The sequence below is a fragment of the Pocillopora damicornis genome, chromosome 10 (assembly GCF_964200805.1).
Source record: "Pocillopora damicornis chromosome 10, jaPocDami1.2, whole genome shotgun sequence".
Classification (NCBI taxonomy): domain Eukaryota; kingdom Metazoa; phylum Cnidaria; class Anthozoa; order Scleractinia; family Pocilloporidae; genus Pocillopora; species Pocillopora damicornis.
Genome location: NC_142679.1, coordinates 12,002,554 through 12,030,376, shown reverse-complemented (window position 1 = coordinate 12,030,376; position 27,823 = coordinate 12,002,554). Strand labels below are relative to the sequence as shown.

General features: G+C 36.3%; 1 protein-coding gene across 2 annotated transcripts; it reads left to right on the top strand.

Annotated features, from left to right (window-relative positions):
• Positions 1-896: 896 nt before the first annotated feature.
• LOC113674193 (uncharacterized) lies at positions 897-26,747 on the top strand. Of its 2 annotated transcripts, none has more exons than XR_016180272.1 (21): positions 897-1,240; positions 6,414-6,758; positions 10,942-11,196; positions 15,879-16,145; positions 16,894-17,187; positions 18,171-18,482; positions 19,949-20,031; positions 20,205-20,260; positions 20,585-20,763; positions 21,110-21,220; positions 21,343-21,361; positions 21,498-21,528; positions 22,267-22,570; positions 22,738-22,992; positions 23,281-23,471; positions 24,160-24,282; positions 24,525-24,595; positions 24,741-24,781; positions 24,987-25,083; positions 25,169-25,268; positions 25,704-26,747. XR_016180272.1 is itself a non-coding variant. In XM_089184276.1 (21 exons), exons 1-21 carry the CDS (start codon positions 1,174-1,176, stop codon positions 25,767-25,769), a joined length of 3,123 nt encoding a protein of 1,040 aa, XP_089040402.1. In that variant the 5' UTR covers positions 897-1,173; the 3' UTR covers positions 25,770-26,747. The 2 variants fall into 2 exon arrangements, 1 of the variants encoding a protein (XP_089040402.1); XM_089184276.1 differs by having other exon boundaries at positions 22,738-22,848.
• Positions 26,748-27,823: the final 1,076 nt, after the last annotated feature.

Here is a 27,823-nt window from a genome sequence, read left to right as displayed (position 1 = left end):
GATATTGACTTTTGGATCAGAGCTGAACAGGGTATTGAAAACCATATATAAACACCTCTTTTTTCAGGCTAATCACCACAATTTAGCTATTGAAGTTCTTTAGTGCTTTTATTTTTCATTCTATTCCGTTTTTTCCAATTTTTTCAAAAAAAAAAAAAAGAAAGAAACTAATACATAGAAAGGGAATTACGCATCCGTCTTCCAAAATCAAAATAAAGAGTAGACTTGATTTGTAATTTTCATGGAATGCCTCAATGGGAAGTTTTTGGATCCCCCCTCTCCTCTTGGTCTCCATATAACCCCTCTACCCCGCATCCCTCCACTTAACATTCCCTCTCGTAACCAGAGTTCATCTGAGGCGCCCCACACTGACTTTAGACTTACCTTAGCCAACACCGTAGCTGTGTCACATAACAAAGCTAGTTTTTGTTTCCACTTCGTGTTCGTGCAGTAGCTTCTCGGGTAATTTTACATCGGACTCAAGAGTAAAAGTCTCAGAACAACATGGTTCAAAGATTCACGAAGCAGCTGATTTCAAGATAGAAGGAATCTTGAAGAAAATTACTCTCTTAAAAATGTATTTGATTTGATTTTCCCGCACTTCTTGTTCTGTACTGACGAAGTTGGCGCGTCTTGATTGTGTTTTTATTTCGCTTGTAATCCGCTTGACTTCCGTTTCCGGCCTCAGCAATATGAGTACTCTCGTGCATCCCCACAGGGGATAGATCAGCGGAACCCTACCTTTATTATATGTAGTAGCCCTTGGAAAAGGATTCATGGTTGATAAACAAGGAAGAGGAGTTGACAACTGCCTGTTACAATTTACTTTTTATTTGCGTGACTTTCATTTAGCTTCATAAGCACGTGATCGATATCGAGCTCATTCAACACATTATAATTGTCACGCATAGTTTAGACAGTTTGCACTGAGTGAAACGTTTCTCCGAAAGGAAAGTTTCTACAATTTATGCAAATATCTTGTGTGTTTAGCATAAATCGAGTTTTCCTCCATCAATTGCGCCATCCACCAAGTTGTTTAGGGAATTTTGCCGATTACGGCCGATAATTTCACGAGGGTGATCGTAACACCCAGTCCCAGTCTCAAAACGAAGAAGGGCCTTTTCGCTTTCGGCACAACCTTCCTCACTGAAGCATCAGCAAAGGTTTGATAAGATGGTGTCTTTCCGTGCCTGTGCAACTTACCTACTCTTTCTTTTACTGGTTAAGTTTCACGGGTCAGGTAAGTGTGAAATTTATTCTCCCGTACAAAAGATTTTACAGTGTTTTTCACCATTGGCCATTTTAAGCTTAGGCAACGAAAACGCCTACCCTTAATTTCTGAACGTGATGTTCGTCCATATGATTTCCGAACTTCAAGGTGGCTTTCAACAGTTTTTGTATTTAAAAACTTAGATATGATTTGGGATTCTAATCCCGTGATAATGAGATCTGAATAGCTATGATGCGATAGAAATCAAGAGCAAAGGATTTTATTCTTCAGGGCTAAAAATACCATATTTACGTTCAGAATTAAACATTGAAACTGAGAAGTGCGCTATTTGTCTTGATTAGTGTGAGGCGTCTTCAAACCATAAGAAAACTTACCACTTTGTCAGATGGCCGTCCATTACAAACATGATGGCTATGCAAACCCAGAAAAGAGTTGTCACCTGTACATAAACTCTCTTCCTTGGCATCCATCACTCTTTATTGGTCAGAGCTGTTACCAATTTTTTCACTCATTATCGGTTCAAAGAATGACCTCAGCAAGGATAATTACTGCTAGCTAAGTTGAGTGTGACTTTTCGTCCAGGCAGCAATCATGTAAAGAAACTAAATAATGCACTTGAATGGATACTTGAGCATTATTTGCTCATACCTACATGTATGATTTGTCTACTAGACCAGTTTTTAGCTTTGTGCACACATGATTGTGGTCTCCCACACCAGTAGTTGTGGGCTACATATTTTTGTTTTACATTTAGAGACAGTTTAAGGTTTACTAGGACCAAACTGAAATGTGTGTGTATATAATTGTTGACTTATCATATACACACTGAAATTTACTCCAAGTTAAATTTGAAGAAAAAAAAATGATTTGTTGTAAACTGCACAAATTCTGATGGGTCGGATGGTTTTTCTCACAAGTGAGAAATGAGCATCTGACCAATCACAAGTCCTAGATAAAATATTTGACCAGTGAAAAAAATAGTGTGGCTTTTTTGCCTTTGTGGTGTGGGGGCTTGCTAAAGTGAATGAAAGTGAATGTCAGCAATATTTGCTGGCTGTATGCAACTGTAGAATCATGATTTCAAAGTTAAAACAAGAAATCAGCTGTTGGTATAAATAAGTTAAATTCATTTATGAAGATAATGTCAGATAAAGCTGGACTTCGTGAGAATTGGTGAAAACCACTCTGATTTAACCTCATGCAAACCGATCACAATCTTAGTATAAATCTATGCTTTGACCAACTCCTGACATTTGCAATCTGGGGAACTAAAGTGGAATCTCCTCATAAATGGTACAAAAGACTTTAATTTCTAGATTCTGACTTTGCTAAGAAAGCATTACAATCCACCAGTTTGCAATTTGGTTCATGCTCATGTGAATGAACAAAAATGTATGTTTCAAATTGGCACTTTAATTCCCATGGTATTAACAAATGCTTTTCATTCAACTAATTTATTCCTTGTTTTTGTCATTACTTTGTTCCAGCAGTAGTATAAATATTGCTCCATTTTCAGCTTATATAAATACACAACCTGCAATTCCCAAAATTACTCCATGGTTAGTTTTCATGTATGATTATTATCCACTCATTGAAGTCACAGAAAAGTATAATATTAAACTTGGTAATGCACTTGCTCTAAAATTATTGTTGGTTAATGGAAACAGACCTTCCGAGTGAATAAAAAAATAATTTATAATAAGATTAAGAAGTTACAAAGATGCTACCATTTAATGGTTTGTGGTCCCAAGGTGTATGGACCAACCAGCTTGTCCTTAAGGCTTCCAATATGTGATGGTGAAAAAAAGCGAGGGCAAATTTGGCTTCTAGGATAAATCAAGGATTCTACCAAATCCAGTTTTCTTTGAAAGAAGTTCTTCACATAAGAAGTATATTTAGTTTCTGTCTTGCTGTCCTGTGGATAAGTAGAATGTCAGAATGCTTAATGACACAATGGTACTTTACCATTTAATTGTTATCTAGATAAACCATAGGCCTCTAGTTTCTATCACCTACCAATTCAACTGAGATTGAGAGTATAATTATGTCACTAAGTTCTAACAAAGCTTGTGTCCCATTTAGTATTTCAGCCTCCCTTATTCTTAAGACTTTAAAAGGTGTTTTATCAATCCCTCTTCACCTGCTTTTTAATCGCTCATTTTCTACTGGTTTGGTGCCTGATCAATTTAAAGTAGTCAGGGTAGTTCCAATTCACAAAAAAAGGGTCCAGTTTTTTAGTCTCCAGCTATAGACCTATTTCCTTACTCTCCATATTTAATAAAGTAATTGAAAAATTAATGTATAATAGGATTATATTAGCTATCTTGAGAAATTTTCTATTCTACACAATAATCAGTTAATGGCTTTAGATCAAAGCATTCGACTACCCATGCTCTTCTTCTCTTGACCGATAAGATACAAAGATCAATTGATAATGGCACCTACTCTTGTGGAATTTTCTTAGATCTATTTAAAGCATTTGATACAGTTGACCATAGAATTATATTAAACAAGTTGGAGTATTATGGCATACAAGGTGTTGCAAATGATTTGTTTGCATCTATATTATTTACGTAACAGAAGACAGTTCTTTGTTTGGTACTTAAATTCTGACTACCAAACTGTTACATGTGGAGTACCACAGGGGTCAGTGCTTGGCCCACTTCTTTTCCTTTCATACATAAATGATATGCCTAAATGCTCCAATATCTTAGAATTTCACCTTCTTGGTGATGATTCAAACCTGTTTCTTAATAGTCCTAACATTCTAAATCTAGAAACCAACTTAAATGTAGAATTAGAAAAGGTAAGCCAGTGGCTATATGCTAACAAATTGTCTTTGAACATTGAAAAAACCAGCTTTGTTGTATTCCATTCTCCACAAAGAAGAATAGCTCATAAGTTGAATCTTAGTATCTCCAATACATCTATTAAATCTGATAATCAAGTTAAATATTTAGTACTCATTTTTGACTCCAATTTGAATTGGAAACCATACTTACATGTGCACAAATTGAGAAAGAGGGTTTCAAGAGGTATTAGAGTACTATCTAAAGTTAGATATTATGTAAACAGAAACATATATCACATCAATTATATTATTCAGTTATTTACCCCTTCCTCGCCCATGGTTTATCAATTTGGGGCAATACTTATAGTTCTACTCTAAAACCTTTAATAATTCTTTAAAAGAGAGCTATACGTATCAGAACTTTCTCAAAACCAGATGAAAAATCTGAGCCTCTCCTTAAGGAATTAAAGATTCTTAAATTAACTGATCTTGTTATCCTTCACAATGCACTTTTTATGTATCACTATTACTATAGTCTTCTTCCATCTTCCTTTGATCACATGTGATGTCAGAATGTGTTAAGAAAAAGAAGTTGCACATAAGATGCAGCTCAGCTTGTTCTAGTTGTCAGTTACTGGACCAGAGGAAAAATGCAAATGAAGCGACAGTAGCAGAGGAGTTAAAAAGGGAGCAAGACTACAGCAGTGGTTACTATTGTGCTATGTTTTACTTACTGAATGCCTAGAACAAGCTAGGCACAGTTGAGTGTGTCACTGATGTCCTTAGCACATTTTGACATGTTCTGTGATTTATAACCCTACAGAGCCACAGTAACAGAATCCATTTGTTTTAGGTAACAAAGAAGCAAAAATTGTTAATGGTGACATCACCTATGTGTTTGTCCTCCAATAGATCATAAGTTCATAAGAGAACCAACCAAAATACATGTAGAAATCAGCTTATTATGTGAAACCTTATTAATCATAGATATTCAAAGCTAAAGAAGGTGCAGTTGAGTGGTTTCAATACAAGTTTTGAAAATTGTTGACATCCTTTCTTTGACCAAGATTATAGAAAATAGAAAATTGTGGTTGATTTCTTTTTTAAAAAAACATTGGAATTTTCATGCCAGCTTAATACACCAAAGTTTTTGGAAAAATCACGCACATGTGACATGATTGATCATTGCATTGTTGTTTGTGCTGTTGTTGTCATTTGTGCTGTTGTTGTTGTTTTAACTTGTGTTATGTGATACATGCAATGATTAAATACAGTTAGTATAGGTGATTATAAAGATGTGCATTTACAAGGAAGTGATAAATGCAGTAGAAGAAAATTATAATTGCAAAGAGCATCAAAGATGCTAAAAGATTAGTAGAATAACACTTTTGAAAACAAAGGGATGAAGTTTTTGCTGATTCAATTAAACAAACCTCTTAAAAGTGCTTGCCAGCTCATCTTGATACAGGTAACCAACACAATTGTCACAAATTTTGCACAATGCTCTCTTTATTTACAGAATTTATATCAGAATTCAAAAGCACCTGAGCAAAAATACTTAAACAATTATTTGCTGAATGCCAAGGGAAAGTCAGTGAATAATATTTACCTCACCTTCGGCAAATATTTGTTAATTTTTATTCACTATTATGTAATTTTACCATGTTAGGGCAAATTGGAGCATGCAAAATATGCCTTGGTTATACACTGTAGAACAAGGCAAGAATAGGAACAGAGGGATGCATGTGATCTTTGATTTCTTTTCCAATTTTTAGATATTAATTTTTCAGCAATGAACTTTTAAGCCCACAAGAATTTTGTTCTGGGCATCAAAAACTTGAATTGTTTCTTTTCTGTTGTTTTCTTCTTTCATGCATATCTTATGCCATGAGTAGGATGCTCAGATAAGACCAAACACATTTTAAAATTAGAAGCCAAAAGACTAGAAAATGGAATTAATAGGTCAGATGATAAATCCCTCATTCAATGGTTTAACATATAATTTTTGTGGACATTTTGACTTCACATTCTCCACCTGATGACAAGCTCTTCATTAAAAAATTCTTGAAGTGTAGCACCGTTAAATTTTGGAAATTAACCACTGCAAAAATTTTGGAAATTAAAGAAAATGAAACTTGTCAAAAAGAATTTTTATAAGGCACAAATAGTTACACATTACTGTTATTGAACCTTATTTCCTTGGGAATGAAAGTATATTTCAAGCTGATCGATATCTATGAATACCAATCTAGTGGATATTTTCACTTATTAATGTTACTGCTTACACTAAAAGTGCCTCTGTTGTGGACTCTATCTTAGTCCTTCTTCTTAAATATTATCCTTACTCATGTAAAGGGCTGAGAATATTATGTTTATGGTTGTCTATTTTAGGGGGTGTGGATTGGCGTTTCACCCAGGAACCTTCTAATCCAAGCTACTTCAACAATGGTAGTGATGCCAACCTGGTGTGGGACTACACTGATTCACATAATAAGATTAAGCACATTACCTATAGTGTTCTTGTAAAAGGTGTATTTGTCAAAATGATGTTTAATGACAGTCGTGGTGTCCAAGATCATTCTGATATTCCTCTATCTTACAAAGGAAGAGTTAAAATTGAAGGAAGAGCTACTCTGGTTATCAAGAACATCAACCCAGGAGACAATACCGAATTTAGATGTGAAATAAGGGGAATTGGAAACATAATTGAAAGCACAGTTCAGCTTATTGTGGCAGGTACGTATTGAAGACATAACAATTAATAATCAATCATGAATCAAATGCATTCAACTTATGTCTCTCATATTTCTGAGATCTGGAGAAAGTTAACTATAGCATAAATCTGCGCAAATTTTTATTTGCAGGGCTGAAATTGTCTAGCTTACCTGACTTTTTAGAACAATAGTACTACTTTTACTTGGCATGTGACACCACACTCCTAAAATGAGAAAAGAGAATAATTCTACCATTTAATTTGCTGTTTCTCATCAGATAGAAATCAAAGAGTTGTCAAATGGTTATTTCTTATTCTTCTGGCACCAACTACTGGATTGCCCTCTTATGCATAGATAACTATTATTGATATGAGTACTGAGATTTTATCTTAGCAAAGCTGTCAATTAAAAATGGTGGGTCAAAACTAGAAACAATCCAACTGGTTTAATTTACAATTTTGCTAGATCAATTAAAGAAAATATTACATTAACATTATCACAGGCAAAATTGGGTGCAAAAAAATTGTATTGCTTTTCACGTCTTTTAAAGGGACTTGCCAAAGAGAATGAAAGTCGGTATAAATTGCTGCTTTCTGAGGATTATGATCTTCAAGGTTTACAGATATAAATTTAGTCAACAGAATGGTGACTTCCTCAAGCAATTTTCTGACACTAAGGAGCAAGTTGAGACCTAGTAGATTTTTGCAATGGAGCAAAATTTTCTTAAAGTTATGAATGCAATAAACCAACAAAGTCTGTTATCCAAGCTCTTTATGCTCTTTGAAGAACACTGGGCATGCAAATAGAAAATAATTCAATGATGATCAACATGGCCAGGTAGGAATGCTGTTCTGACAAGATGCTGTTATTTGTGGAGGTCAGTTCAACAGCTTTAATTTTATTGCTGACTTTGGTTGCTCCACTTAGAAACTAGCTGAATTCCATAAAGAGCTCTAAGAGACTAAACATATTCAATTTCAATTTAGAGTATAAAATTTTTTGAGAGCTTATGTGACCTAAACTTTTCAAAACTTTTCATGTATTAAATGGAAGCCTAATGTTTTTTTAACAGAATTTTTAATCTTCTTTCTGAGTGTTTTACCTTCATTTTCAAGTATAGTATCTCGGATGTCCTAACAACATAAAGTTTAGAAAAACAAGAGTTATATTAAGCATGTAACTTCCTGGTCATTTGACTGTGATTCAAAGTCAAAAACATTTGTGATATCTCATTTTCATGTGCAATTTACCTCATTGTTCGCTTGAGTGATTTTATTCACTTGTTGTGAAGAATCCAAACTCACTATTTACTACATTCCCTTGCTTGTTTGTGATCTTTTACAACTCGTGAATGAAAATTGTTTGCGTTCACCAGCCATTACATAGTCTTCTTTCTTTCATTGTACTGCACTCTGTCAGAACCATGGAACTTTCTACATCATAATATTTTAATTATACGTTGGAATTACTTTGCTAAGTTCTGTTGAATTATTTCAACTGTGATGCAATACTTGTCACACTAATTCTCTTTCTGAATTGTTTTATGATAGAAAGATACCAGGTTATTATGGCTTGTAAGGGGCAAAAGGAATCAACATTCGCATTTGGTTTATGTAGCTCGATCAAAGCCCATCCATGTGTCATATTTCATTTGCAGAAAAAAATCAAGGGCCACACATCTTGTTCTTTTTTATTTTGTTTTGTTTTACCATAAGGAGGCAATTCTTATTCATGCACAATTGCTATCATTGTGACAGATTTTCCAAATTTTTTAGATGGTTCTTCTGTACCCTCTCGATTGAGATACATGCAGACCTAATGAAACCCTGGAATGAAAAATACTGTAAATATTTTAAGGAATACTTGAATCGCAATAAATTGGTTATGTAAGTCTTAAAGGCCAATTCTTGATCCTTTAAAAGCAATGGGAATTTCTGCGGTAAAATGGAAACCGTACTTTCTGAGTAAAGAGAAGCTTTGTAACGTGGTCAATTCCACTCCCTGGCATATATCATTCGCAAGTGTTGATATATCTGCAAAGAATTGTTTTAATGTCTTATTTCAAAAATTAAGAACAAATGGAGAAACGAAAATTTTGCAAATATTGGATTTGCATTGGTGGAAAGCCATGTGCAAATCAGAGAGTACCCAAAAGCCTCTAGAAGATGTGATGGGCAATCTCTCTTCTTTCATCTTGAATAAAATGCTTGTTGTTGTTTTCACGTACAATGCGTTTGGACAAAAGTTGTGGCATTAAGATTGCAGTCTACTATGTAACAAGACGCTTTTGTGGGGAAGTGCGTTAGAGACTTAGATTCTCGTCTGACCAGTTTGACAGCTATTCATTCCCTAGTTTTCTCTTATCTGCTAACAGTCAATAGTTTTGCAGGTTTTGACTTCGTGTGTTTACCATGATCCGTCTGGCAACAACCACAAAATAATAAAAAGTTGTAGTATTTTGTTTGCTAATCGGCATTTCATTTCTTTGTCTGATCTTCATCATCAAATTGCCAACAATAACAAGGTTTAGGCAGTGGCTGGAACAGTGCCCTTGATGTTCCTTGATAGGTTTTCAAGAGTTTGATCGGTAAGAATTTCCTCCTCTCTTGGAAACAGAGTAGCGTAACCAAGAAAACTTCACCTCCCATTCTGGCTTATGCCTTCTCTTTTAGTGACTGGTGGGATACTCAGCTAGACTATTTATTTCCTTCAGGTCCTTTAGCCTTTTCCAGTCTAAGGCTCTTAGGTCAAGTGACTCTAAATAAAGGAAAAAAGTGAATTTATGAACAACTTTGATTTAAATCAAGATATTTTTGTAGCATTAAGGTCAGTTACACAACAGCTCAGTTTCATTTATTTTTGGGACATGATACATTCTCAAAGCCTTACGGTGCTCAACACTTTGAATATTTCGGCCCATAAATCAAGTTTTTACTTCTGTCATTAAATTAGATTTTCCTCCTTTCACCAATACTCTCTTGGCTACTCTGGCTAGAAAAGTATTTTTTACAATTGTTACTCAAACCTCTGCAACTTCTTCCCCACCATCTCCTGTAGTTTATCAATTAACATCAGCATCTCTTGATGGTCTGGAAAACAGTTTTTTGCTAATGTTAAACAAGTTCAAATATTGTGTCAATTATTGCTAGGAGCTGCTTACCCTGAATTTAAGCCGCCTTTTTGCTCTCAAATATTTCTCACCCAATATCGTGGGTGCTGCCTGTTTCGCGTTTTCACCAAAACTTAGCCTGGACCATGTGTTTGTAGAGCTCTGAGGGAATGATGCTGCTACATTACAAATGCAGACAAATGTGATCGTTTGTTTGTTAATTTATTTACTAGCAAGTGCCTCTGTTTGTCTCATATTGGCTATCGCCTTGACCTAGTTTTAAGGACAAACCCAAATTATCTCGCCACAAGTTTTGGGAACACTTACTCATAATTGTATTGAAATGTAACTCTCTTCTTCAGGGAGTAACGTGTTTGTATAGCTCTGATGGAATGATGCTGCTTCATTACAAATATAGACAGATGTATATATATATATATATATATATATATATATATATACATATACATATATATATATATATATATATATATATATATATAGAATATAAATATAGAGAGATCGAGGATGTGTTTAAATTGTTGAGTGATAACCTCTCTGTTGGGAAGGAGCAAAACATTTAATAATATTAGTTTTAGCACAAATTGTAAACAGTGGTCTCCATAAATCCATTCTTAATGCAGGAAAGTAATTCGTTTTCTTAGTGTTTGACTTGGGCTTAAGAACGTTTTATTTGGGGGTATAATTCTTCAAAATACGAAGGAAACGTCCAAAACTCTCCCTTCTGCAAACTCCCTTTGCAGAACAATCATGATGAATAATTAGATTATCTAATGTTTGATAAAAAAAAAGATCAATGAGATGAGTAAGTTCTTCTTTAAACTTTAAGTAATGGACCAGCCGCATTCAGCATGCCACTGGTGTATTCTATTTATCCCGAAGAATCCATAGTTTCTCTTTAATCAAAGTTTTAGTTCTCTGGGTTGAGGATGTCTTCAGAAGATCTTTTGTTGGGCCAAGTTCCAAATGAGGTGTGGCTTTACGGGCTTTGTTCCTATTTGTTTGTGCAGCAACAAAAATTCCTTAGCCCGATGAATGGGGAATGAGGAATGATATTATCTCTTTTACCTTTCAGAGGCACCCGTTATAAACCCCTCTTTAGAAGGAAAATATTACGTTGAAGGTTCCCCTGTCACCATAGCCTGTGAAGCCTCTGGGAAACCTCTGCCGGATGTAGCATGGATTAGAAATGGAGTACCGGAAAGTTCAGGGAAGAAAGCTGCGTTTTTAAAGTTCGATAACATAAACAGAACAGATGCAGGACAATATACATGTGAAGCCAATAACTCAGTGGAAGTCACTTCCAGTGACACAACAATTGTAGTTTACTGTAAGTATATTTAACCTTGATTTTTTTTTTCTGAAATTTTTTTTACGGTGTGACTCCTGTTATTGGGGCCAGTTATAAAAAACTGATGAATCTGTTCAGAATACCACCTCAAATCCTTTTCCGCTTTATATGCATGCATTGGTCCCAAGTATTGGTTGGGACAACTGAATTTAGGTGGAATCATTGCTCACATTATTTTGCTCAGAAGGACGTGACAATTTGTTCACGAAGTCATTGCTTTAGTTGGACTGTGTTTAACTCAGAAAATGGCTTAAAGCCAGCTCCGTTTGAATAGCGCACAAGGCTAGCGCATATTCTGATTCTGTGCGAGGACTTTTGGTTGGGGCGCAATGGAAATCGTGGAATTGGTCAAAATGTTAACTGTCAGCTGAGAAATTAAATAATTTTTTTTACTGATAGCTGAGATCAGCCGGTAGGTGTGGAAATGGGCTGAAAATAAAACTGCATGCCTTAGATTTGCGCACATATTTGCATATGTGGCGTTTGAAGAGATATACTTTTTGAGGGCGGGAATCCATTCTATATTTAATTATTCGAAGGCTTTTCCATCTTATACTGAGTACTCGACTGCCAAATAACACAAAAGTAACGGACTGTTCTATGGAGTGTTACAACCTTCACTCTTTTTTTTCATCTAAAGACAGAGAAAGGAAAGACAAATGCGGTACCTGGATAATTGATTTCCATGAGTTTCTGGTTTGGGAGGTTGTGTAACCTGCAAGCACTATGCTTCCCCGCCTTGTGAGATACTTAACTGTTTTGGTGTCTGCATATGCGCAAGTATTCGATCTCTTTTGTCAGGAGCAGGTAAAAAGCAAGCATGAACGGTATGCTAATCTCTAGATTTAGAAGCCACTCATCAAAATTACACCAGACATGCTCCCTTGGATAATATCACATTTAAATAACATTTCCTGTAGAGAAAAACAAACAAACAAACAAACAAAAACGACGTCAATGGCCAGAAATGCCATTTGCTCAGCCATTGCAACGATATTGTAGCATTAGGATTTGTTGCTCAGACCGATCTCATTTTGGCATTAGGGTTGCACTTGTGCAAGTACAAATCTATTGTTGCTGACATTCCGTGACAATCTCTTTAACATGCCATATTCAATATCTGCCACTTTACCAGAGAAATTGAGTTTAAATGGTAATTTCTCTTACCGCCTCTTGATTATTGTGAAGAAATATCAGACCTACTTGCGTGATTTGAGCCATGTCATCGAACACGTAAATTTTACATTAATAATGATAACTTAATCTACAGAAATAATCAGGATTATGATAGGAAATCATATTTCATTAGAAATTCTGAACTTTGGAGCTTGTTAAAATCTAGTATAAAAACAATCCATTCTTTTTCCACTTTTTGAAAACCACCCTGCACACTATTTATCTCTCAAAACCAGAAACTTATAAACCTCCTCGCCATTGATATATGTTTTAAGTATAATTGCTTGGGTGATTATATAGATGCACGCACTCTGATTGGTCGAGAAGTGCATCATATCTCGCTTTAATAACCGTGCGTGAGGTAATTATAGCGGCAGCGCCAAATTTTAAAATGGCTCCCTTGCATTTTGAGAATGTGACGCAGCAAATGACAAATGTCATAAGAGAAAATTAAATTCTGAAGAGCGCAAAAGATGCTAGTGAAATTAGTCTGTTGAAATCTAGTGGAAACTGGCTTTTTTTTTATGCAAGTAATCCGAACTATTGTGACAGAATTTACAAGTTTCAATTTGCAAAACACTGTTACGACAATTTGAAAGCGTCTTATGAACATGGATGCCTCATATGTCAACTATTTTACAGTTCCTCTTCAAAGCTACTCTCTTCATCGCTTTCTTCTGAGTCACTGACGCAGGTCAGACCATTGGGATTACTACATGCTTCATCGTCTGCCATGCTGAAGCACCCTCCTGTGCAAGTAAGTCCGGCAAGTCCACACGAATGCTTGGTAGTTTGATTGCTCTAGATGTTGAAGTAGACTATTAGTCATGGGAGGAAACATTCCGTTTTTCATCTTATTCTCGTAGAACATGAGATAAGATAATTCAATTCTTGTCTTTTTGGTGGTCATGTATGAGCTGCAAACAAAGGCTTTGCTTTTGTCAAGTGTGTAGAGAGCAACCTACAGGAAATCGCACAGGTTTACCAAGTGTCAAAAATTTAGCATTCATGTTTAAAGTGAAAGTTCAAACGTACACCAAACGCGACGAATGTCGATTGCTACAACTTTAAATTGCCGGCAACGAAACTACAAATCAGTCGTAGAAATAAAAACATGCTAAACTAAATAATTCGAGCCATACCTTCCTTTTTGATTGGCAATATACTTTCCCCACTGTGTTAGTACTGGAAAGGCAGGACCTCAGATTTGCACTTCTAGGGCAATGAATGTTCTCCTTCGCTAACGCTCACCTCTTTTGATGAAGTCACTCAGTATTAGTCAAAGGCCACGTGGACTTGCAGCCAGTTGTTAGAAAGAGCGAGGAACTGAAGATTTTGAAATTTTGACGAATTTACTTGTCGTTGAAAACAGAAACTAAATGTTACCTTTCCCAAAAATTGAAAGTTATGAGCTATTTTATCTTAGTATTCAAGCCTATGTTGATTAATCTGGCAACTTTTGTAAACAGGTGTTAATTCATTAATTTCCGGAGTGTTTTTTTTATTCTCGGGATGAAATTTTAACGATTACTTGTCTTGAAGTCAGCCTCTAAACGTCAGCCTCTAAACTCTTTACGGTGGCCAATTTACGTTTTCAACTTAGTTGATAACACTAAATTACCCTGTTGAACTCATTGATAGTTGTGTTTGATGGGCTTTAGACCTAGTAGTCGCACGATGAATAATCTCGCCTGACGGCAAATGTCCTTATTTATCGTAAGGAAACGTATTCTTCTCCAGAGAAAGTTCAAGCCAAGCTTTTTTTGAGCGGCCGTCATTACGACCAAAAATTCAGAATTCAGTATTTCTTCGCACATGGCTTTCTAGGCATTAAATGTCACATATTCGAAGTTCTCTCGAGTTCAATTTCTCAGTGAACTTCATTTCTGTTCAAAAAGTGTGTTTACCAACTATGTTTTCTTTGTTTTTTGCTCTTCCACGAAGCACAGCGCGGGCTTATGGTGTCGGGAGAGAGGCGACTAGCATTTCTTCTCGATGAGAATGTACGCAGATACATTACTTTCGGACAGGGTTCAATTATATTAAAGTTTAACCGAAAAAAAATTAAAAACAAACAGCGAAATAGGTCAAAGTACGACAAATTCTTCCCAATAACAGCTTCTTGCGAAGCTGGACGTATGTTTACGGGCAAGAGACAGATGAAACCCGCGGCGGTGATGGTGCTCAAGATGGAACACCATAAAATTCTTTCTTTCTTGGATAACTCGCATTCCCCATCTCTAGTAGTCTTAGCTATGCAGAATTGGAAATTGCCACGCTTAATCCAAAAAGAGAAAAAAAGCAATGTTTAACTGTTATCCTTTCGCCGAATTGTTTTGGAGATACGTCATTAATTCAACTCTGCAAATAAAAAAAGATGTCACATTTACATAAGCGAAGGAAAGAGAAATATTTGAGTCGCGGCTAAATTTCTCCATGCTGCCACACACTAGTGTGTTTTCGAAATGTGTTCTTCAAGAGCAATAGGGAACATTATCTATTGGAATGGATATACCATTTTCGATTTTTTTAGTGATACGTTTTTGTGACGACTAAAGTAGTGACTACTGAAATTAATTACAAACAGTTTTTAGGCCGCAACTCAACCCATTTAATGACACAATTTTTCTACCAAAATTCCATTTTAAACCAATATTTTGCTGGCATTTAAAGCGATTTGGGAAAGAGAGAGAGAGAGAGAGAGAGAAAAGAGAGGATTAATAAATTATTTATCGGCTTGAGGTCGTGACCCACGTCTTTGCTTAAAAATAATGCCCAGCTGGCAAAACGAAATTTATTTATGAAGAATGGCAACGAAGGCACGGATGACTCTGCGACTCACGAAAGTGTTTGCGGTGCCCGTGGGCAGATATATCAAAATACAGACCGCGCTAAGAACCCATCAGATTCCAGGATTCGTTAGTGTGCACTCTGAGAAAAAAATAAATACACCCTATACTAGTTGCAAAGTAATTTTTCCTAGCCCTGAAGAGGTGAGAAATAATACGAGTAATGAGCAAAATTTCCGCCCGTATTATATGTTAAACCATGGAACAAGGGATTTAGTATTCCACTATTGCTTTCAGTTTTTAGTATTTAATTTTAGTATGCGAATTCCATCGGCCTTATCTGTGCATTGTATCGATCGCATAAGGCGGTGTACGCGAAAGACACAAGAACTTGAACTAAACCAGTAAAGTTTTCTTTGAGTTCTCTCTTGCGCAAAAGTTCGCTTCTTTGACTGTCAAATTTAAAAAACGAAAAAAAAAAAAATAAAAGTTTGGATTTTTTAGTGCGGCCAATATGTTGCTACGTATTTTTGTCATGTTCTAAAGTGTAATACTGTGGCATATTTCGCCATTCTCAGGACCTTATTTGGTAAAATGACACAGTAGTGGAATGATAAAGCTCATTAATATTCTGATTGATATGAAAGACCACCAAATATTTATTCATTTGCTTATTGCATTGTTATTTATTCTTAGACTCGCCCACAATTCAAAATGTCACCACGTCATCTAAGAAGTCTTGGATTGGCCAGATAGTGACTTTGAAGTGTCTTACTGATGGTGTTCCCACGCCAACACTCTCTTGGTACAAACCTGAAGGAAGTCAAATAAAGAGAGTCAGAGCCAGACAAAGCAAAATACAAGTGCCACTTAGGGGTGATCAAGATTTTGGTCATTACAAGTGCATCGCTGCTAATGGACAGATTCCATCTCATGAGAAATTGATAACGATAAATCAGATAAGTGAGTAAAAAAAGATCACTTTATTTTGATAAGAGGAAAATTAGGTATAAGGTCAGCATATTCTTTTGCCTTTACTCTTTATCACTGTTTCAGGTGTATTAGAAGTAAAAGCCACATTTTCTTTCAAAGTACTCGACAGGGTAACTCATTCACCTTGTTCATCTCATTCGATAGTTCAACTTATAATACTCTCATATAATCTACTCTTCTTTCACTTTCTAACCGCTGCTTAGCTTTCAAAATATATCTTACGGCTTTATCTAAGCGTTCCGTTCGCATTTTCCCCTCTTTAGCAGAGTAAGACCACATATTTTTCGCGTACGTTACCTCAGTGAGGTATAATGGTGCTATACTGGAATTATGCCTGATATAGTCAGCCTGATCTCTTGTGGAAAATGCACCCATATTTTCTAGAAAGATTTACGGTAAACTGTCGACACCGTGCCCTTTGGTAGCATTAAACACGTTACAAAAGAGCATTGAACTTCAGGCAGATTGATGACATCCTCTTATGCGAGTATCCATAGGAAATTTCCTCAGCCATGAAAAATTAATTTTTTCCTCTTTTTATTTGACTTTTGGCTAAATTTATCCGGTAGCTACATGTATATTCATTAAACTGTGATATTACAATGACTTGCTTTCATCCTAAGTATTGTGACGAAACTCACTATGAGGTTATCACAAAAAGAAATTTCTCCTTCCTTTCTTTTGCTCAAAATGATCCTTTTTTTATGGCACCTTGTAGAGAAACCAGGGAAAGCATCCTTAAAATCATCAGAGTCAGTCATTCAAGCAACTTTTATGACAATACAATGGACTGCACCAGCTGATGATGGAGGAAGTCCGATTACAGGATACCGAATGATCTTACAAAAGGGTGAAACTGAGATGAAAAAGGATAATATCACCGATCCTGGAACGACAACTTATTCGTTGCGTGGTTTGAAGAGAAATACAAACTACACGGTGAAACTGTTTTCCAGAAATTTTGTGTTCGAGGGAGATCCTAATGTAAGGACGATTAGGACCAAGTTTGAAGGTGAGGAATCACAAGTGATTTCGTTACTGAGAACGATTGATTAGATTTGTTGTGAGTTATATCAGTTTTTACAATGTTTTTTTTTACAAAAGAATCAAACCTCCATAGCTCCCATAGCCATCAGAATTTCTACTTAATTTATTGACATTAAACAAAACCTTCACAACCGTCCGTTGCATGTTTTACACATGTAGTACTTCTTGTGTTAAAGCTAGGTTTGGTTTGTTTCAAACCTTGTCACGGACTTACAAATGAGCAGTTGAAGAGCCAATTTCAGTCCGAGATACCGTCAATAAAATTATACTCCTAGGTATATATTGTCTTCTCAATGCCATAGCTTGTTTTCATTTCGCAGGGATAGGCCCAAACCAAAACAAGTAAGGTTGTCTTTTTCAGGAAAGTTTCTGCCGAACTTCATCCGGCACATATCTCACTCAACAAAAAAAATATTGTGGCAACAAGCGTGAATTTAGTAACAGAAGTTGAGAAGTTGAACATGGCTACAAAATTCGTAGCACCTGTCATCGTTTTAGCGCTTCTTGTCATTGTTTCCTGGAGAGAAAAGTTTGTTTTCTCGGCGGAAAAACTCGCGTCAGTTTATGTTTGCTGAAGAAGAATCGTAGCCCAGAACGCTCAAATGGCTCGAGATGTAGAGCATGCGTACTCATTTTCCCGCTGTGTCATGGCCGAGTGTCTGTACTTAGTCTTGCGCGATGTCAAACTTTCTGTAATAACGTAGCACAAATGAATGCATTTTGTTTTAAGCTACAATCGACTATCATCACTTTTTGTCCTTTAAAATTATTTTAAATTTCTTCAATTAATTTTGCTTGCCATACACGTTCGTTTCAAAAATATCCCAAAAAATCCTCCACCAATTTACAGATTATCTTATCACCGACAAGAGTTGTGACCAGGTTTTTATCAAGAAGTTGAATAATTATTAGAAATTTCACATGGTCATGTTGTTGACATCAATCTAGGAGCCCCAGGTGTGGTCGAAATAGACGACCTGCCAGGTGAAACGACAGACGATACAATTACCCTAAAGTGGATGGAGCCAGAAAGTAATGGAAAAATTGTTATCATGTATTCAGTGTACCAAAGGGTAGTGACTGATGGAAAAGTGGGACTGTGGACAGAAATAAGGAGAATCAGAGATGTTTCCGTGAGAGAATTGAAAATAGCATTGGAGAGAGGAAAAGTGTACCAGTTTGCCATTACTGCAACTAATGAGCTTGGTGAAAGCCTAAAACAAGATAAAGCAAATATCCAGGAAGTCAAGGCAGAAGGAAGTATGTACAAATGTTATTTTCCTCTTTCAAAGGTTTATCCTTTTCTTTACTTAATTTTCAAGCACTCTCTATGCCATCAGCATCGAGGTTTTTACGGGTGAATTATTCGCTTGCAAAAACCTGTATTAATGAGAAAAATTTCACTTACGTCGCAGATGATATTTGTGTGCCAACTGCAAGGATATGACATATCTATTAACTGAGATTTTATTTATTGGCTGGCACACAGGTATTTTGGGTAGTTTACTGACACATGCTCATCTGAATCCGGACAGAGAACTCTGCAAAACTTCAGTTTTATCTTCTCACACTTAAATTGACTACTTTTTCCTTTCCTTTGCCGCCATCATTCAGTTGATGCCTCTCTCCCACAAAAACATTTTCACCCTTCCACACTGAATTCCGAGACCTTTCCTCTCATTTTCACCACCACGGCACTTTATTCTTTATACCGATGAGAGCGACTTTGCACTTAGCCCCCTGTTCGCGCCTTAATTTCTGAACCACGAGAACTCTGAAGTGGCCTATTGTCGGCAATTTCGCTTTCGTTAAATTAAAGATGTATGATCATGCTGCCTCACGCTGCGAACAGAGAGGTTGTCAATCTTTTCACTGGTTTTCTTCGGTGAAGCCATAAAGTGTGACGTAGACTTCCTGTGTCAAGATCTTGAAGGGGTCTTCGTTTTCAGCTCTCAGGTCTTAGGTCTTAGTTTTCGGAGGTTTTCATTTTCGCTTCGAGCGTGCTTCGCTTTCTCTTTGTTGTTGACCTCTTTTCAGTCTTTTTCCTGGAGCTCTTTTTTTCTTCCCTTCTTACGGTGGCCTTCACTAGTTATTCGCCTTTTTACTTTAGCCTTTTCTTGTTCTCTATCGCGTTCTTCCTTTTTTGGCGTCCTTTCTAACCCCTTTCGCGTTTTTCTCGACTCACTCCCCGCCTTTTAAGTTCTTTCTCTCTGTGGTCGCTCTCTCTCTCTATTTCCAGCCTATTTGCACTTGAAAATCTTTCTCCACGAGCTCAAATTATAACAATTTTGTCCGTTTAGCTCTTAGTATTGTTGCTTGCTAGTTAATTAGAAATTGCAAAATACTAAAAATTGCTTTTTTCAGAAAAAAAGTTGAGACTGCCTCTACCAATGTCATCTATAACATAACTTGCAGTTATTTAAAAAAGTTATACTCCGGCGAAAAAGGAAGACGACTATAGGAACGACTCTGAGATCACCGTCGTGACGTAGGAATGACAAACACGCATCCGAAATAGTCGTTAGATACTCTAATGATTCCAAGCTACATAACCGCAGAACTCACGAAAAAAAAATCTCTCAAATTGGCCCTCCTAACCGTACAGTTTATGTAGGTGTTTTTTGTAAGTAAAGGCTGTTTTTATACCTGAGTTCAAATGATAATTCTTTTACATACAAACAAACATTCATTTTAAGTCGTATTTTGTTTTTTCCCTGTTCAAACAGTAAGCACAGACGTTTACCTGACAGCGACCATAAGGGAGAACTGTAGCAGACGTACAGAAGTTGCTGCGAAATTTCCAGAAATGGTTAGATAATCTACTTGACCATATACCAGAGTGTATGTAATACTACCATAAGATTCTGTTCTTGAATGAAATCTTAATATTTCTATTTAAAAAAAAAATGATATTTTGAACGATCTTCAATATGTAACAAGCATGTATTTGAATATACAGTTTTTCTTTATATGTCCTTTTAGGCTTGTCAAATTGCCTTTAGGTTTGGCTGCTCATCCGCCAACGCTGTGAACACCAGGTAAGGTACGATTTGTTCTTTACACTAAAAAAAACCAACGGGGGGGGGGGGGGAGAGCTTTATCTCATAGAGGCGTATTTTAGCGTGAAAACTGGTTTTTCTGCTTTAGAAAATCTTATTTAATTGGAAATAATTTGCATTTGAAGTGCATTTTGTTTAGTGTACAGAAATATAATGACACAGAATGACATGAATTAATTTTATTTACCTAGGTTTATAACATAAAAAGTACTCTTTTGGTTACAGCTCAATGTATTTTAGCACTTAAAAGTCATCAAAGTACAAATATGCGTGATGATACTCTTTGCTTCCCTCCTTATCTAGGTGTGGCAGTGTCGTTCTTGACTTCATGATGAGGTTCAACCACAGTGTAGTCGTCAGCAATGTTTTAATTGTCTTGTCGGATGCTGCAAGGCAAGACAAATTCAGAGGTTTTAAAGTCAATCCAGACTCAATTAAGCAGGTTTCTATACCCACAGACGGCGCGGAAAGCACAAAAAAAGGTAAATTTTACAAAGAAATTGTTAAATGTTTAGACAAATTCTTCCGAAAACGGACTTTTTCTAATTGTATTCCGTATCTGTTTAATTCAACAACTCATTTCTGTGAGTGATATATTTCCAGGTTTTTGTTTTTGTCGTTGTTGTTGTTCAACTAAACAAAATCCTACTTTTAAAAATTATTATAGAGAGAGTGGCACCTTACTTTTCCTTCGTACCAAGCCAATTAGAGTTAACTTTTTTCGGTCATAAGTCTAAGCTATGTAGTGAGAGCAGTGTATCGACCAGGATCAGTGTAAATGTTGTTTGAATGTTACTTCATCAAGCTTTGTAAAATGACTCATTTTAGGTCCTGAGGAATGTAACTGCCCATCTAACAACGTCTTGTTAGCCATAATTGGGGTTCTTGCCTTCACAATCCTTCTTCTAATTATTTACATAATCTGGCTACACAGGAAAGGTAGGTAAAAAAATCATTATCTATGATAGAGGGTTTGGCTTCAAGATTAATTAATGAGCGAAAGCAAAATTTTGACCCACATCCGCATCATTTGTCTTTTTTTTCCTTTCAATCTTTTTTAGGCGCTGTAGGGAAAGAGAGGTAAGAATTTGCTGCCAGTTGGATTTTGTCGATGTCATGTACCAGATATGGTTTCATCGTAACAAAAAAAAATTCTACTTAAAGCTGATGAAATTCTCAGCTTTTTGTAAATATTTGTATGCTTTCTCAATGGTAGGACTTATAAAGATGAAAGAGATGATTATGACGTAAGTAAGAGCCATGACATTGCGGTCTTGTTAGTGTAGCCAGAAATTACGTAATCTCACTTTACTTCTACTTTCTATAAGAAATTAAACGCTTGCAGCAAACAAGAAGGAAAAAAGGCGTAGTTCTACAACAAAAAAGCATATTGCATTAGTGGCAGATACAATGAAATAGAAGGAAGTTAGACTCAATAAAGTCTTTGTCCTGGGATCATGTCCTTAACCAAGATACTCCATGGATTTGCCTTCGGTTTTCCCTGGTTTAACTTGGCGGCTTCACTTCGTAGATCGCTAACTGGTCCGCACCCGGTTGATATTTGCTCTCTAAATAATTGTTTTTGCGCATTTTTGGCCTTCTTATTTTCTTGATGCCTTACTTTCTAAACGTTAGTTTAGGAGCTGATAACAGCTACAGTTTTTCGTGCGTGCCTTTTTCAAAAATTACACTACCAATCGTAAATCTCCATGCAGTTTGTAGCTTCGGCGAATATGCTATGAACCTCGATCACTCCATTGGACATAACAGTTTCAAAAGCAGAGAAAAAAACGTTAATAATAGTAAATGTTCGTAATGATAAGGACAAGAGATAGTAAACCATTTGTAATCTCTTGTTAGGGAAGAATTTAAACCTTTGTGTGATAAACCATGAGTAAACTGATTTTTATAACCATGTGGGACTTTTTACCGGGATTAATAACAGATTTGTGTGTGAATACCTTAACGGTATGTTGGTTTAATAGAATGAAACAGGATTAGATGATATCGAACCAACTTTTCCCGAGTCGAGAAAACTCACTCAGCCTCCTGCGGAATACATGGATCTCATAGAAGTCAACAAAGATAATAGACAAGCACAAAGTACCGCTTCAGGTGCCGATTACGTGCCTCTTCATCCGTTGACACGCTGCTGGGAAGTTCCAAGACACCACGTGACCATAGAAAAAATCATTGGTAAAGGTGCTTTTGGTCAAGTTGCCAAGGGAACAGTGGTAGGACTTCGAGGGAGTCCTGAAACGACCACAGTGGCTATTAAGATGCTTAAAAGTGAGCTCTTATACTGTAAATGGAATAACAGTCTTGGCCTACAGTCATTCAGGAAATGTTACCGGGTTACCGTAATTTTTCAGATATCTGCCGTATCATAACTTATTTCGGCATTTCGCATGTTATTCCCGTTAACCAAATTTTATTCCTTGTCTTTAATGCTCCAGCAAACGCCGCTGAATTGGACAAGAGAGATTTGATGAATGAACTTGACACAATGAAGCAGCTGAAACCACATCCTCACGTCATTAAACTACTGGGATGTGTTACAGAATCTGGTATGCTTTGGTTATGCGGGTCTAATTTTGCTGTACACATTTTGGTTATGGTTTACTCTGAAACGCTTTCTAGTCATTGATCATTTGCTTTAATGGAAGATTCACTGCTTCACCACTGAGCACGACAAACAACCCTGGTATAAGGTAATTTTATATTTTTTTAGCCAACAAAGACGCTCCTGGATTTACTGATAGACTAAGACCAAATATTTGCCACTGAACAGGCTAGAAAGCAACAAGCAGAAACGCTCTCTGTAAGGGAATATTTGGTCGTTTCTTCTTGAGAGACCATTACATAGTTTTTCAGCTTTTCTTGGTAAAACCATCTTTTTTTCGTGAGTATTGATCATAATTGGGCTATTTATTGATTTTATTTATTGAAATTCCATCTTTTTTCAGTAATATATCAATTAAATTGTTTAATTTCTTCAGAACAGCTGTTGGTTTTGATTGAATATGTGCCTTTTGGGGATCTACTGGGTTACCTGAGAAAGAGCCGAGGATTAAAGGACACATACTACAAGGACCCGGATTTTAAACCGCAAACAAATTTGACGTCACAGCAGCTGATGAAGTTTGCTTGGCAAATTGCTGATGGAATGTGTTACTTGTCCTCAAAATCTGTAAGTTAATTAAGAATACAAAAGACAAACAATTCTGAAACCTTCTGGTAAGGTGTATCGTCATGTTAAGCTCTGTCTTGCATAGAATATCATGTCTTCACAAGATCACGCCCGGGAGATGTAAAAGTATTCTTACCGTCTTGTTGAGGCCACTTCTTTAGGGCCGGAACCCTCTCAATTTTGACGTCATCTAAGTTTTATTCCAATGGGTGAATGACCATATTTGTGCATCGTTGCAAGTGTACCCCATCGATATAAAATATCTTGGTTTTTCTCGTGTAGGCAAAGGCAGAGACGAGAATGAAAAGGATCCTTCAGGATATTTAGCCTAAACTGTGTGTACAACAAATATCCATTTTAGTGACAAGGAAGAAAAAGAATTAAATCTTGAAATTCAAAAATTCGTCTTTGGTCGCTAATCTGCTACGTTAGAGAATCCTATTTCGATTAAAATCTGATAAGCGTTCTGTGAAATAACTGCGTATTGCAAAAATAAAGTAGTTTGCTTCTCTTTGGAATATGGAGCAGTGTTTATAGTAATTTAATTTTCTGCCGTCTGGAAGAAAGAGAAATACACACATCATATCATGTTGCTTGATATTACTATTTTCCTATCTGAACCATTTCATTTCAGTTCTTTTTCTTTTGCAATCGCTAATTTCTTTTTGTTTCATCAATTCTTTCCTAGATCATTCACCGAGACCTTGCGGCCCGCAATGTGTTGGTTGGACAAAAGGAAACGTGTAAAGTGACAGACTTCGGAATGGCCAGAGATGTGCAGAAGGAAAATATTTATGAACGAAAGACTAAGGTAATCAAGAAAGAGGGAGGGTGGAGGCGGTACTACATATCGTTCAGTTTAGTGATCTTTCACAATCATTGTTTTGGTAAAGCTGATATATTCCTGATTTCGATCAGGAATTCCTTGGAATGAACTCCAGTAAAAATATTAGCCATGCGTACACGAGTATAACTTCAAATATCATTGTCTTTGACCAGTCGCTTCCTATCATTTTTGAGCTGCTTCACAAAGTGATATTTTAAAATGTTTAGGGCCGTCTTCCCGTGAAGTGGACAGCGTATGAGGCCTTGTTGTATGGTAAATATACCACAAAAAGTGACGTGTAAGTATACCCGATTATTACCCGTAGCAGTTTTCCAACAAGTTTTATCAATTTTTTTCAAGAAATTGATTCTATGCTTTTTCAAAGGATACATATATTTTATTTGTCATATATACTGTTTAAGTCTACTATATTATCTCTGCAGATGGAGTTATGGAGTTTTGCTGTACGAGATTTTCACCATAGGTAACATCGAATGGAAGTTTATAAGGCTTTGTGGTGTTTTTTTGCTATATACGATGTTTAATTAAACAATGCAACGTGTTTAGTTAGACAAAGGTAATGAGCTTCCCCATGCAACCTCAAACTCCATCAAGAGACACAGGTGGTGTTTCAGCAAAGTTCGTTTTTTCGTCACATTTATATTTCGATGGTCCTGTGGTTCTTTCAGGCGGTTCACCCTACCCACGAATGGATGGAAGAAAAATTGCAAACTTACTTCAGGATGGATACAGGATGCCTAAACCACAACATGTAGATGAAAACTTGTAAGTTTTATTTTTCAAATCGTTCTCTCTTATTGTACTGGGAAACGTTGTTTAAATCTCTAACAGATCATTTGAACAATTCCAGGTATCAGATCATGATGAAATGCTGGAAGAATGACCCAGATGCAAGACCAACCTTCACTGAATTGAGAAACCAGCTGAAGGACATGGAAAACTTACACAAGGTTAGAATTTTGATCAACATGAAAGTTTCTTTTCACGTGAAACCGACTGGCCTAGGCTCAGCTAACTGGGCTTTTAACCTTAACAGCATTGGGTCAAGATAGGTTACAATATGAACTCATCTCTGTAATTTTTACGAAGTGTGGATTCCATCTTTTTGTGATGTCACTGTAGCTAGCACTACGCAAAAACAGCGGAGAAGTGCGCTTGAATTTCTCAATGGCAACTGACACTTTATGGTTATTTCAAAGATCATAGGACGATTGCAAAAGTGTATTAAGACGCATGAACGGTAGCAGACGACGAAGCCATAAAACACTTTCTCCTTGAATTTGTTTTGGTGAGAAAAGCTGACGGTTAGGAAGGACTGAACCGCTCATAACATAAGAGGAACACTTTTTTAATGATGGTGATTATTGTCTTATTTTTCTCTGCAGAAACTGATCAACATGACAATGTACGACGAGCAGTTGTATGCAAACGTCGAGGATTTAATAGTGTAGTTAGATACACGTCAGCGGTATATGACTGACTAACAGTTTAAACACTTTGCCACAACGAGTTTCAGGGATTAATCATCTTTGCCTTACACGCTTACTTGGTAGAAATAGCCATGTTGTGTTGAGCAATCTTCTGTCACTCTCAGTTGAGGTTAAGATTCAGTTAATCTTACATCATTCTAAACTAGGTTACCTATTGGTCAAAACCCTTCTTTCCTCAGCTGCACTAAATAGTTGCATTAGAAAACAGTACCTAATATGAAAACAACGCTCTTTCTGTCTGGATCAGAGGTTGCTTGAGAAATGGTCTTAACGTCCAAATGAAGGAGAGTTTTTGCCTCTGTCTTGAAATATTCACAGACGTCTTTCTTTTACTTCTGATAAAGTTAAATAGAACAATTCCTATCATTGACATATGATTAAATGGCGATTGATCAGTTTATTATTTCCAAACCAAACTAAAGCATAACTAAATTACAAACTCGGAGGCGGGAGTACGCTGAATAACATAATGCAAACTCTGCAAACTGTTATAAAAACAAACATTCCGAAAGAGAAAAGGCAAAGGCAGTTATTTCTTTCAAACTTTCAGTGAGAAATCTATCCATAATTAACATCTTTGATTTAATGCTTTTCACGCGTCAAATACAAAAATGTGCGAATTAATAACGGAGTCTTGAATACTTTACGATAATAAAGTGAGAAATGAAGAGACCGATAAACCAAGACAATTATCTAAAAAGTAACTTAAGCACTTTCAATCAACATAAGATTTGAAAGAAAATTTTAAGATTTGAAGTTATTGGAAGAGTAGAAATGGTGTTTGCACGGAAAAATGAGTAAATTTCTGTAAGAGGAATAGCCCACCCCTGATGCAAATATTGTGTCTTTGGTGGGCCCAGTTGTTGTCTGTAGTGGGATTAAGTAAGTTTACTCAAAATAATAAATGTACTACTTTTAGGAGTCGCTCCTTGGTAAGAATATTTACTGATATTCCATTTTAGCCCGATTAACGCCTGCATTTTGAGAATTCTTTCGTACAAATTAGTGAATTTTTGATATGCAAATTAAGATCGAAGGGAAGGGTCTCCTCTGATCACGCTGGTATGAATATTATTTCAGCTGAAGTTTTCATATTTTGTCTGAGAACTAAATGAATACATCTTGTAACTTGTAGCAAGATAGAATTCCGTGAGCCATATTACTGCAGTCGGTGCGCGTTAGACAAAATCTGTGAAATTTTCACTTTCGATCCCTGTCCTCACGGGTGGTCTAGCCAAAAATCATTTTTGGCTTATGTCGATGCCAAAAAAAAAAACTATCCGAGAACAACTACACTATTTTTGAAATATGTATCCTAAACCCTTTTCATGGGCAAAAAATAAACGAAATTTTTCCCGACGGGAAGTCGAGAGGACCGCTCTTGGCGAGAGCGGCACTCAAAGTATTTCTTTTATGACGCATTTCCAAAGCGAATGAATTACTAAAAGAGGCTAAGGTGAACAAAGCTAATTGTTAGCAGCAGTTGTTGCCGTGCCAAATGGAACGACAAAGTGAACTGGTTAAAATCAGTTAATACAAGCCGCCTAACTCAAGTACGTACCCATTTTATACAGTAACTTGAATGTCCATCAACTGTCACAAAGGAGTGAACTACTTGTTGTGGGATCTTTATCATCCTCAATTGATCTCTTTATGCGACGAAAAACTGTGATAAGATATAAAACGAATTCAAGTGGTCTGAAGAGAGATAAAAAACATTACTACCATCCAAATTTAGACTGGTAAATGAAATGGTAAAGATTCATAGCTTAGTCTTTTCCGCCCTTTTTAAAAAAACGACGGAACACTTTGGAGGTAATAACTGTGACTGTTTGGGCTAATGGTTTCCTTTAAGAAACATAGTCTAGGCTAAAAAAAACACTACAGTAGAAAGATTCTTGTAAGTGCTTTTGTGGTAGGTTTCCATTTCCCAAAAGTAATTGCAGAAGACTCTTAAATTCAAAGTGGATCCTTTGACAATTACAGCACCATAAGCTCCTTGACCATGCGTATTA